Source organism: Halichoerus grypus, chromosome 8, assembly GCF_964656455.1.
Source record: "Halichoerus grypus chromosome 8, mHalGry1.hap1.1, whole genome shotgun sequence".
Taxonomy (NCBI): domain Eukaryota; kingdom Metazoa; phylum Chordata; class Mammalia; order Carnivora; family Phocidae; genus Halichoerus; species Halichoerus grypus.
The window spans coordinates 60,479,404-60,492,239 of NC_135719.1; the positions used below are offsets into that span (position 1 = coordinate 60,479,404).

General features: G+C 43.5%; 1 protein-coding gene across 5 annotated transcripts in view; it reads left to right on the top strand.

Moving 5' to 3' along the window:
- Positions 1-686: 686 nt before the first annotated feature.
- MYO5A (myosin VA) overlaps positions 687-12,836 on the top strand; it is a 196,112-nt gene continuing 183,962 nt past the window's right edge. For 4 of the 5 annotated variants that reach the window (XM_078079330.1, XM_078079332.1, XM_078079333.1 and 1 more), the window contains exon 1: positions 687-837. In XM_078079330.1, coding sequence (XP_077935456.1) covers positions 811-837 — 27 coding nt within the window. In that variant the 5' untranslated portion in view covers positions 687-810. Of the gene's footprint in view, positions 838-1,371; positions 1,414-12,836 lie in introns of those variants that run through there. The other variant, XM_078079331.1, reaches the window with a different exon arrangement.

Genomic DNA, 12,836 nt, shown 5'->3' on the forward strand with positions numbered 1-12,836 from the left:
GACCTTGGTGATCCTCTATCTCAGATTACTGGTTCTCACTGCCTAGCTCCCAGACCACTGCTCCTAACAGGATTCTTCTGGAGTTCTAGGTTGTTCTAATTGACTTCGAAGAAGCCTCCTCCCAAATCCTTTCCCTAGAAATGCTTGGAAGGATAGGAAAATCAGCTGGAGACTCCCAGTCCTTTACCTGGACACACGCAGTGACACCAGCAATCGCCGTGGCTGGGCCTTTCTGCACGGTCCAGGGCTCGCTTGGGGGAGAGGGGCGTCCGGGGTGTGAGGCGCCCCCAGGCAGGTGTGCCACGGAAGAGGGGTCGGGGGCGGGCTTCTGGGCCTCGGCGGCGCGGGAGGACGCGGCGGCCGCGCAGGCTGGCAGGCCGATAATGCTCGGGGTCGACGGCCGAGGGGAGGCAGCCTGAGCCGGAGGGAGCCCGGAGCAGCCGCGGTGGTAGCGCCGGAGCGCAGCCTCCTCCCGCTCCCACAATGCACAGGGCGGCGGCGGCGGCGGCAGCAGCAGCAGCAGCAGCAGCAGCATCATCACCGGCCGCCGAAGGGGCTGCGGCGGCGACCCCGAGGACCCCGGGCACGCGGAGCGCTCGCGCCTGCTCGCGGCGAGCCCGGGAGTGATGGCCAGGCCCCCGCGGGCCGCCCGCGCCTGAGGCGCCCCGCCCCGCCCCGCCCCGCCCCGCCCGGCCCTGCCTCGCTCCCTGCCGGCGGCTGCCTGGGCGCTTCCTAGTCGGCGCGGGCGGCCGCCCAGGCGAGCTGCGGCCTCCGCTCGGGCGGGGGGCGTCGGCGCCGCGGGGCCCCGCCATGGCCGCGTCCGAGCTCTACACAAAGGTAAGGCGGCCCGCGGGCCGCACGGTGGGGACGGGGCCGCGCGGCCGGGCGCCGCCGCCTGTCAGGCGGGCGTGGGGCGGGGGCGCGAGGGCCCTGCGGCTGCACCACCCGCTTCGCCAGCATTTCAAAATCCCCAGCGCGGCCCGCCTGCCGCAGAGGCGCCTTCCTCTTTCGGGCGAAGGCGGCGGAGGGCGGCCTGCCTCGCGGTCTCTGTGGCCCCTGCCACGCTCCGCGGGCTGCGTGCTCAGCGGGGTTCCGACTGGGAAGGGGGCCTGTGTCAGGATTGCCCAGGCCGCCGGCTTGGTTTGGGAAAATTCCTGGCTGCGGGAGATGCTTGGTCGGCTAGATCCGATGGTCCCTCCCGTGGGGACGGGCGCTTAAAATAACGTCTTGTGTTGGTATGCGGTGCCACTTCTACCACCAGCCAACCTTCCTGTGAGATGACTTGGAATCCTGCGGGCGGTCACCAGTCGATTCTCAGCTTTAGCTGCCGGGTGTCAGATGGCTTCCCTGGGGTGGTGAGCCCCCGAGGAAGATGCAGCCGGATAAATGCGAGATGATTCACGGGCTGGGATGGTCGGTTCTCATTCGTCCCTGGGAGTTTGCTACCTACGTGTAATCCCTTAGAGCCTTGTTATGCTCCATGTCTTCACCATCCACTGGGGCGAGCCTTTTCCTTCAGGGTTTAGTTTAAGGAAAGCGGCAGCCTTTTCTTTCTTATACCGACATCAGTATTTTCTGGGTCTGCTAATCTCTGAATGGCATATTTTGGAGAACTGTCCCTTTGAAGGCTTCTGAAAATTTGTCTTGGGCAGTGTGTGGTGCTTGGTGAATGTGTGTCGTCATGGCATTTTATACTATAACTCTACTGTACGTAGGTGTTTTGCCAACTGTTAATTACCTTTAGTTCCAGTTAACAGAATGGGCTTCACTTTCCAAGTTTGTGTTGGCAGCAGAATCTCCATTTAGGATCTTAGAATCATTGTTTCCAGATGTGACCCAAGTAAGCCCAGGACCCAAGTTGCGGCATGTTATTAGAAGTCTGGACACGCCATCGAGAGACCTGGATTCTAGCCCAGGCCTTTTCACTTACTGTGTGACCTTGGACAAGTCACTTAACTTCTTTTGTTCAGTTGTCTCATATCTGTAAGTGGAGTTAATTATACCTGCTCTGCATCTCTTTCAAGGCTGTTGTGAGGATCAAACCTGGGAATTAGATGGGAAAGCTTTTGTAACCTGTGAATTTCTCAAGAAATTGGTATAAGATTAATTCAACCACGAGATGAGGAGTTTGCATAAAACATTCTCTAGGACCCCTTTCTTTCCAGCCACAGACTTAAAAGAGTGCACAATTGGAACTTCTCTCTAAATCTGGTAATTTTCTTAGGCATTGTAGGTCTCTAATGTATGAATGAATGTAATTGAAAACTGATTTGGTTACTTTATTAGTAAACATTGATACAGTGCTATGTGCCAGGTACTACTCTAAGTGCTTTACAAATATTAACTCATTTAATCCTCATAATGAAAGTATGAGGTAGGTACTGAGAAATATCAGAGGCATTTTCCCATCAAGAGATAGAGGTCTGTAAACATTCCCTAGTTACTTTGTATAGCCCTCCATTCTTCACTGTGCACAGTGAGGAGTCCATCCCTGAGCTGCCTAACTGTAGGCTGCTTAACTAGAGACTGATTGGATAATAAATTGCTCTTGGTCTTGGATCAGCCTTTTTTCTCCCAAGATAATTTTTGAGAAGAAAAAAAATTTTAAATACTGTGATTTTTATATCTCAAGGTTTTGGCTTTTGATCATTGCTTCATCACACACTCTTTTAAAACGCACCTTCTAGTCATTGTAAAGACGGACTGGTTTAGACATCAAGAGTGAGTTGAGCTTAAATTGCCTTCTAAATACATTTATGCCTAAGTATATTCTAACCTCTTGGCTATTTGTTGACTAATTCTTTCTGTGAATGGGCCGTAGCTTAATGGTGGGTCAAAATATTGTGCCAGGTACTCTGCTTAATATTGAGAGGTTCTAACAATGAACAAGACACAGTCCTTTCCCTCAAAGGACTCATAGTCTGTTTCTTATATTTTTGACCTACTTTGAATATCTGGGAGCATAAATAACCTGTTGTTACCTCCACAGCAGTCAGACAGCTGGTGTGGTATTTATAAGTAGAAATTACGGAATGGGTCGGGACATGGGGAAGGTTGGAATGATTGTAGAGATAAAAGCTTGGGTAGTGATTATTAGAGGAAGAGGGAAATCATTAGAAGTTAAGTCAGTGGATAAACACAAGGATTTTTTTCCTCACAGAGGATTATAGGGAAGGAAGTTCTGGAGTAGATTACAAGGAAAGATATATTAGTGATATGTCATATTTATGGTATTCAACATAGTGGTTAAATCTGAAAAGTGCCCTTTCAAAAAATGTCATTCAGAGCTTAAAGGCAGATTTTGATGTGTGATACCGATCAGCTCCCATTACGGTGAAAGGAAAGAGATCATTCAGTTTTTTTCTTTATAGCTAAAATGATAATGGTTTTGTCACAGTAATTTATCAGGGCTTCCGTTTTGTAAATTTTTCCAGCAGTATAAACATTTTAAGGGCAATAACTAGGTTCCTAGGATGTAACATTTCTGGAAACTAACATTTTGGTTAAAATATATTTGTTGGTTTTTAAAATAAAGGCTTTATTGAGATGTAATTTACATACCATGCCATTCCCAATTTAAAGTTTACAATTCAGTGGTTTTTAGTATATTCACAGAGTTGTGGGTCATTTTGTTTTTAGATCCACCTGGCTTGTTCCCAAAAGAATTGAAGGTGGCTAAGATATCTCATTGCTTCTGATTTTGAAAATATTTGCAAGTCTTGACTTGCCAGTGGATATCTGAATCATAATGTCACCCATAGATGCTTTCAGCAACTTCAAAGGATTCAGCATTTGTGAAGCAGAGTTTATTTTTTAAATTTTTTTTAAAGATTTTATTTATTTGACAGAGAGAGACACAGTGAGAGAGAGAACACAAGCAGGGGGAGTGGGAGAGGGAGAAGCAGGCTTCCCGCCGAGCAGGGAGCCCGAAGCGGGGCTCGATCCTAGGGCCCCAGGATCATGACCTGAGCTGAAGGCAGATGCTTAATGACTGAGCCACCCAGGTGCCCCTGGAGCAGAGTTTATTAACTAGGCTTACATGGATCACCGGCAGCAATAGAATGGTATGGTAGGCCTCCTCACATGAACTTCCCAGACATGGATAACACCATAAATGCTATAGAATGGCCAAGATTACCTGAAGTTGTTTAATTAGGAGTCCCATTGTGTATCAGGATGCTGAGTTTTGTAACAGTACAAAAAATTCTAAAACCCCTGCTCGAGAAGCCACGTAAACTTTCCTAGATGAGACAGCAATTTAGGCCAATAGATTGTATATCTGTAATCTTCCTTTCCTACCATAGTCCTTCATACCTACTTAAGCCACATGGCCTAGATTTTTTTCTGGGATAGTTCCTGTTTTTTTGTTCTATGCCTCTTCCCCTTTACCATCAATCCTGGAAATTCGAACATTTTGGTGTTGAAATTACATTTTTCAGACTACTTTCAACATCTGAAAGCAAGACAGAAACCTCATCTCTGATCATGTGCCAGATGTGAGGTTTGGCAAGTACATTCGATTTCCTCAAGTATCCTGTCATGCCTCTTCCATCTATATTTCTTCCTGATGTCCCTAACAGTCTGTCTCCTGTAAATAATGGCTTGGGATGACTAGTCTACTTGTAGGAATGAAGCAGGGTATAAAGAAGTGGTTAAACAAGTAAGCACGTTTTCAGGCATGTTGAACAGGATGAGTAATAGAGAGGAGAGCTGGGAGCCAAGGGAAACCAAAGAAACTGTTGCAGGAAACAAAATAGGAAATGATGGTGTGGTAGACTCAGGCACAGGCAGATGATGTGGGAAAGAAGGGGACAAACTTGGAAGACAGGTCTCTGTGATGGATTAGATATAGGGTGGGAAGGAGAGGGAACAGTGTAAGTTAACACCAGTAGCTCTAGCTTTGGAAACTGGAAGTTAATTCCCATTGTATCATGAATTTTTGCAGACTTTGTGGAACTTGTAAGCTACTCAGAAATACTTCAGACTTTTTTTTTTTTAACTTATTTATTTGTCAGAGAGAGAGAGAGCACGCGCACAAGCAGGGAGAGTGGCAGGCAGAGGGAGACGCAGGCTCCCCGCTGAGCAGGGAGCCCGATGTGGGACTCGATCCCAGGACCCCGGGATCATGACCTGAGCCGAAGGCTTAACCAACTGAGTCACCCAGGCGTCCCAGTACTTCAGACTTCTTGAGCAAAGCAGAAAGCTCATGACTTCCTCTTGAAATTTGTTACTGTCTCTTGAAGTGTGAGTGTCTGGTGTATTGCCCAGTGGCTAAAAGAGTACAAAGAGGTTTTAATTTTAATGAGAGTGGCTACTGCCAGATAAACATTTTAAATCTTCCTGGTGGTTTTTTTTTTTTTTAAGGTTTTTATTTATTTATTGAGAGAGATAATGATAGCATGACAGGGGGGAGAGTCAGAGGGAGAAGCAGGGAGCCTGATGGGGGACTCCATCCCGGGACTCCAGGATCATGACCTGAGCCGAAGGCAGTCACTTAAACAACTGAGCACCAGGCGCCCAGTCTTCCTGGTGTTTTTAACTGTTCAAAGTAGGGGAACTCTGGAGGAGGGTCTATGAATGGGGTTTCTGGGATTTAACTACAACCTCCGAAGGGTTGGCGCAGGGCGGGGTGCACTATAGGCAAGTGTGGGAGAGGAGAGACAAACCCTCTTACCTCTTATCTCAGAAGGTAATTTAGCTTCTTTGTTTTTAACTTTCTAATGGATTTCTCCTCCATTGGGAGGAGGATAGACTTTGATTTATTTGTCTCTATGCAATTCCTAATGAAGTATAAGGTATTCTCAGAAGTAGAAACTCCTGGCTGATCCATGGAATAAAGCCTGGCCCTAGGTAAAACATCATGTGGGCAACCCCACTCCTCCCATTCCATCCCCGGATGGCATGTCTTCTTCCCCACAGTGTCTTCTAGACCTTTTGCATTTGTCTCCCCAGGGAGTTTGTCTTCTCCTTTCCTTCCAGCTCTGTCTCTCTCTCTAATCAACTTAGTGAGGTATAATTTGTTTGTGATAAAATTCACTCATTTTAAGTGTATAGTTTAGTGAGTTTTGACAAATATATTCTGTCATGTAACCACTACCATAAGCAAGGTATAGAACATTTTCGTCATCCTCAGGAGTTCCTTGTGCTAAGCTTCCTCTCTTCCCCAGTTTATTCTTTGTATAGCTAAAATGATAATTTTTAAAATAAACTCCAGTTTACTAGAGTTGTGCTTGCCCACTGGGACATCAGGAAGAGTTGTTTGTGTGTTTTCAAAATATATATTATGGTTTCACCTTAGCCCAACCACTAGAGATACTTAATATACAGGACTGAGCTGGGGTGTCGCTCAGTGGGAGGTGGGAGTGGGTGGCAGAGGAGTTTAGGTGGTTTATTTAATCTTTACTTCACACACTTACCCCTTTACCTTATCGATGGTGTCTGCCTTTGATGCCTTGGGTCCTTAGGTCCTTAGTGTGCTAAAATGCCCTTTGGTCAATTTTGCATTTTAATAGTTGTCCTGTTCCATCTACCTTGGTTGTAACGTCAGTCTGGGTTTGTGGTGATAACGGATTTCTAAACGGCAGAAACTATCCCTGGCTTCTTCATGCCTCAGACCTTCTCCATTTCTCTTCTAAGCCCTCCTCAGCTGGAAGTCCCCTAAACCAGCAGTTATTAGCATTAAACATTTCCTTGTACAATAGAGGCTTTTTGCCAATTGTGGAACTTAGGGATGGTGTGATTATGTTTTGGTTTCAAAATAATGGCTCCAGACTTGGTTGAAATCAAGAGAGAAGTACATTATCCATTTCTAAGTGTTCATGAGGACCACCTATCTACGTCCTTTGGCCCGATACGCTGCTATGGCCAAAAACATGAGCACATTGCTGAACTGGAGGGAGGCTGGACACTAACAAGACAAGTTTTGTCTCTCCTTAGTCACTCGTACAGAAACTGGTGTTTTCTGGCGGACAGCCTCTCCTTTGCTATCCTGACTTCCGCTCCCTTTTTGCAGCGGGGTCAATAAACTATCTCCTTTATTTATTTATTTATTTTTAAAAATTTATTTATTTATTTGTCAGAGAGAGAGAGCGTGTGCAGAAACAGGGGAAGGGGCAGGCAGAGCAGGCAGAGGGAGAAGCAGGCTCCCCGCCGAGCAGGGAGCCCGATGCGGAACTCGATCCCAGGACCCTGGGATCATGACCGGACCCGAAGGCAGACACTTAACCGACTGAGCCACCCAGGCGTCCCAAACTATCTCCTTTAAAAACAAAACAGACAAAACGGAAAACAAAACAAAAAAAACCACCTTTGCATTTTCCTGGCCAGGAATCCTGTGTGGGTGGTTGGGGTTTCTACTTCTTAATAAAAACACACTGAAACTAGAGGAGTTTCAGAATGGGAGATTTAAAAATAAAATGACTGTGGCAGTAAAGAAAGTATATTAGAAATGCAGAACTCTTTAATTTAGAAAGGTGAAGGTGAAAATCGATGAAGTATTTAATGTCAAGACTAAGAAATTTGTAACATCAAATCTCAGTAGGGATACTTGTTAGATCTTGAAATAAATGTGTCATTTAAAATGAATTTCTTCTTTAGGGGCGCCTGGGTGGCTCAGATGGTTGGGCGTCTGCCTTCGGCTCAGGTCATGATCCCGGGGTCCTGGGATCGAGTCCCGCGTTGGGCTCCCTGCTCCTTGGGAGCCTGTTTCTCCCTCTGCTTCTCTCTCTCTCTCTCTGTCTCTCATGAATAAATAAATAAAATCTTTAAAAAAAAAAAATGAATTTCTTCTTTAAACATTAAGTTTATATTTATGAAACTTATTACCTTAAGTTATGACGACAGCTAAGATGTAGTAGATAAATAAAGAGGGTCTGGATAATTCATGCATCATAGTTCTGCGATACCACTTACCAAACATCTCTTTGACAGTGTTACAGAGTTTACCAGCCAGAGCTGTTTTAGTTGGAAGTAACAGAAACACAACTCAAAGCTAAAAAGGATTTTATTTGCTTCTATGACCTGAATGCCCAGGTCCATGGATTCAAGGCTAGAACCTGGTCTCTGAGGCTCTCTGTCACCGGTTCTCATGTCAAATTGTGCTGTCTACCATTGGTTTCATCCACATGACAGCTCTTTTCATGGTGAAAAAGATGATCAGTGGCACCTGCAGACCACATGATCTTCCAGTTCTGGGCCTGGAGGAAGTCTGGTAAAAGAATTCTGGTTGCCCTTGCTAGGAGTCATGTGTCCTCTCATTTCACTGTGCTGTGTAGGTGGGGCGGGGGGGGGGGCGGTGCGGAGGAGGGGGAGAATGCTATGCATAGTCAAGTCGTGCTCATCTCAAAGACTAGGTGGAGGACAGGATGTCATGATTGATAGCTCCACTCAGACCTGGTGGGGTGGCTGAAAGCTGTTGCGCATCAGAAAGAATAGTTAATATCCACTATGAATAAGTTACCCAAAATACAAAGCAATTGAATTCTGCCCCTCCTCTTCTGATCTTTAAGCGGAAGAATGGGAGAATTTTGCATGACCAGAAGGACATTGGGTAGCTTTCCCTGATAGAATCATTTTGAATAATAATAAAAAAAAGTCATGGAGAATCCATATAAGCAAATGTTACTGAAATCATATCAAAGATGGAAGATTTGAAAAGTATTTTTCATTTAGTCTTAATCAGGAGGTTATGAACCCTATGTCACCTTTCCTTCTGATCTTTTTCTGCCATATTTCCTCAGTGTTTTATTTCCCCTCATTCTTCATATTTTTGCTTGAATACATTATTGTCTTCCCCCATTTTCATCAACAGATAAGTTGTAAAATTTGTTATTCCCGTTTGATTCATTTCCAGTGTTCTTTTTCTGCTCTCTTGCCTTCCACCCTGTCGTATGCTCCTAGACACCCCTACTCCTTTATTTAATCTACTCACCCTAATGCTCTGTTGTGCTTTTTTTTTTTTAAGATTTTATTTATTTATTTGACGGATGGATAGAGAGCACAAGTAGGCAGAGTGGCAGGCAGAGTGGCTGAGTAGGGAGCCGGATGTGGGACTCGATCCCAGGACCCTCCTGGGATCATGACCTGAGCCGAAGGCAGCCGCTTAACCGACTGAGCCACCCAGGCGCCCCATCTGTTGTACTTTTGCTTTGTTACCACTCCCTGAATCTGACATCACAATAGGGAGTAATTTCTCATGAGTTTACGTAAATTATTTTCTGTGTATGGGAGTATCTATATATTTTAAACTACTAAACATTTTTGTGTTAGACTCCACTTTAGTCTAGACTAGACTAGTTAGAACTTAGTTTTTCATTTTACCATACTGGAATATATACAATTAAGGTGACCAGCTATTTCTTTAAGGATACCATCTCACTTAAAAAAATATTTTTGTAGCAGTCCTTAAAAAACTTTTATCCAGAATTGGTCTCTACATGCTCAAGCTGAGAAAAATCTTACTTCTAATTTGACAAGCATCATGCTCACGCTGGGAGCAGAAGTCCTGGAGATGTTTTTCATAAAATCAGGACATTTTTAATAAGGAATTTAGGTCAAAACCTGGATTAAATGTTTACCAATTCAGAATATATATAGATAGATAGCTCTCTCTATATATACATATATCTTATTATAGAAGTGAAAAGTTAAACTCACTAGAGTTAATATTGTATTTTAACCCACTCTTCCTGTTCATACTAATTTTTTCATCTTAGACCAAGATTTCTCAACCTCTGCACTATTGCCATAGTAGGCTAGATAATCCTTCCTTTCTTTGGGCTTGTCCTGTGTATTGTAGGATTTTTAGCCAAATCCCTAACCTTTATCTGCTAGATCCAGTAACATCCCTTACCCCCAGTTGTAAAAACCAATCCATATTGTCTACAGACATTGCCAAATATCCCCTGGGGGCTGGGAGCAAATCCCGCTCCCCTCTGCCACACTTGAGAACCCCTGTCCTAGACCTTAAGGCTTAGACTAGGGTAAGAAAAAGAGTTAAAAATAGAAGGAGAAATTTATTGGAAAAAAACTTTTAAAAAATAACTTTTCAGTAATTTTTTTTCTGCTTATAGAAATCATACATCTCAGATAATTTGGAAAATACAGAAACGTATAAAGGAAGAAAATTCAAAATAAACTATTACCACCCAGAGATAATAACTGCTAATTATTAATTTACTTCCCTAAGTCTTTCATCTACATTCATATGGTAATTTTTATGATTTTTTAAACTTAATATATATTGTGAGAATTTTTATATCATTAAATATTCATTGAGAATGTTTTTAGTGGCTGGATAATATTCTGTCACCTGGATGTACCATAATTTATTTACTGCTGGGCATTTTCGCTATTATAAGATAGGTACTATGGTGAGCATCTTTGTACATAAATCTTTGAATTAGTCGGTTTTAGTCAATTTCATATTCCAAGTCTCTCTGACAAGTGTTGACATTTACATTTATGCAGGGTAGGGTATTCAACATTTATTTCCTTTTAAAAATAGCATTTTTTATGTACATTGCTTCAGGGCTAGGATGACCAGATGTCCCACTTAATGTGAGATGCTTTCTGCCATTCAGTGCCTTTATTGTGTTTTGAGAAATCCTCTTAGATAGAAATACATAAATTTATTTCAAAAACCTAACCTTTTAGAAATCTAAACTATTTCCTTTTCCTGACCATTTTCCTCATTGTTGCTCTTATTCATTGTTTCTCCTTGATTTTGGGGGAATCTGGGCCAGACAGAATTATTGAATTAGAAAGAATTAAACAAACAAACAAACCATGAAGCTATTGTCTTAAGAGTATAAACAAAGTATAATTTTAACCTGAAAATATGTTATCATTTTATTGTAGACAACATATCCTCCTAACTAGAACAAATTACTATTTGTCGGGAGTGGTCAGAGAATGAGCTTGTTTTCAGTGGATAGTCAAGAACCTGAGAGACCTACCTGCCGTCAAACAAGTAGAGTGGAGCAGAATGCACCCAGTGTTAAAGATAGCACCCTGAATGGAGTCTTTATAGCACTCGGAAGGTATTTGGGGGTTTGGGGGGCCTCTGGGTCATTGCTGTGTACAGCAGCTGTGCTTAAGGACCGGTGGCCACAAATGTTGGAAGTTGATGGTGTGGAAACTTAGATAATGAAGCTATAGGAAACCCAGTAGAAGTTGGAAGTTTCTTTGCTTTCTTCCTCCACGAAAACCTTGATTTTTACCTTCTTTAGTTGTCATTTGTTTTCTTCTAAAAACCGTGGCTTGCAGAAATGCACGTCTCCGTGGCAGTATAATGATCAAATAATAATGGTTAGTATTTACCGAGGTCTCACTGTGGACCAGACACTATTCTGAGAACTTGGTTACAACTGTTTGCTTCCTTGGCTTCCACCTCTCCCAGTGCCTGAGAGAGAGGCAATGTATCACAGCAGTCAAGCATGGACTCTATACTTAGCGTTTGAATTCTGGTTTGAATCCTGGATTCACTTTTCGCTTTCCGTGTCACCTTGACCAAGCTACTTAACTTTCCTGTGCCTCAATTTCCTCATTTTTTTTTTAAAGATTTTATTTATTTATTTGTCAGAGAGAGAGCGCAAGCAGGGGGAGCGGCAGGCAGAGGGAGAAGCAGGTTCCTCGCTGAGCAGGGAGCCGGATGCGGGACCCCATCCCAGGACCCAGAGATCATGACCTGAGCCAAAGGCAGCTGCTTAACCAACTGAGCCACCCAGGCGTCTCTCAATTTCCTCATTTTTTAATGGGGATAATAATACCTACCTCATGTGGTTTTAATGATGACTAAATTTTTTAATATATATTAAAATGCTTAGAATGGTAACTGATGCATAATGCAGACTTAACTGTTGCCTCTTATTATTGTTGCTGTTTGGTTGTAGCTATTGTTCTTTCTCTATGGCCGCTTTGTCTTCTTCATAAACTCAGCTACATCTTATAACCTCCTGGATATTGGTGCTCCTAGGTTCTGTCCTTAACCTACATTCCCTCCCACTGTGGCCTGATCTGCTCCTGAAAAGTTATGTATGAACCTGTGCTGATGACTTTCAAATCTCTGTTTCCAGCCTACTTGTTCTTACAAACCTAAATCCCTGCAACAGCTGCCAATGGACATCTTTACAGGCACCTCAAACCTAGCATATTCAACATTGAACCTGTCATCTCCTCCCTTCCTCTTCATTCCACGCTACTCTACTTCTTTGTGTCTTACTTTCCTCATCTGTAGGATGGTATAATAGTAATAGCAACTTCATAGAGTTGTGAAGGGGATTAAGTGATATAGTGCATGCACAGCTCTAGAATAATGCCTGGTTCACTTTGAGAAAAGTTAGCCACTGTAATTGTTACTATTTGTATTCCTTGTCTGGGGAACGGCATCAACATCCACCCATGTACCCAAACAGAAACTTAGAAATTGTCTTGATTTACACCCCCTTTAGCCAACTGCCCCTCCCCCCCCAATCACTTACCATTTCCTGGTACTATCCTTAGTTTGGACCCTTTTTATTTCTTTCTTGGATCCTGTAACAGCATCCAGAGCAATTTTGGGTCTTACCTCCTGTAATCTGTTTTTTGTTCTGTTACCAGAGTGATCTTCATGTAAGGAACATATCTGATCATGCCACTCTCTGACTTGAAATTCCTCAGTGATTCCTTATAGGATATTGTCTTGAGAATAAATATGTTAATGTAGTGCTTTCCAAACTTTGGTGTCCATCTGAAATCACCTAGGAATCTTGTTAAAATGGAGGTTCTGATGTAGGTCTGTGATGGGGCCCCAAGACTTTCTAACAACTTCCATGTGAAACCAGTGCTGCTAGATTGAG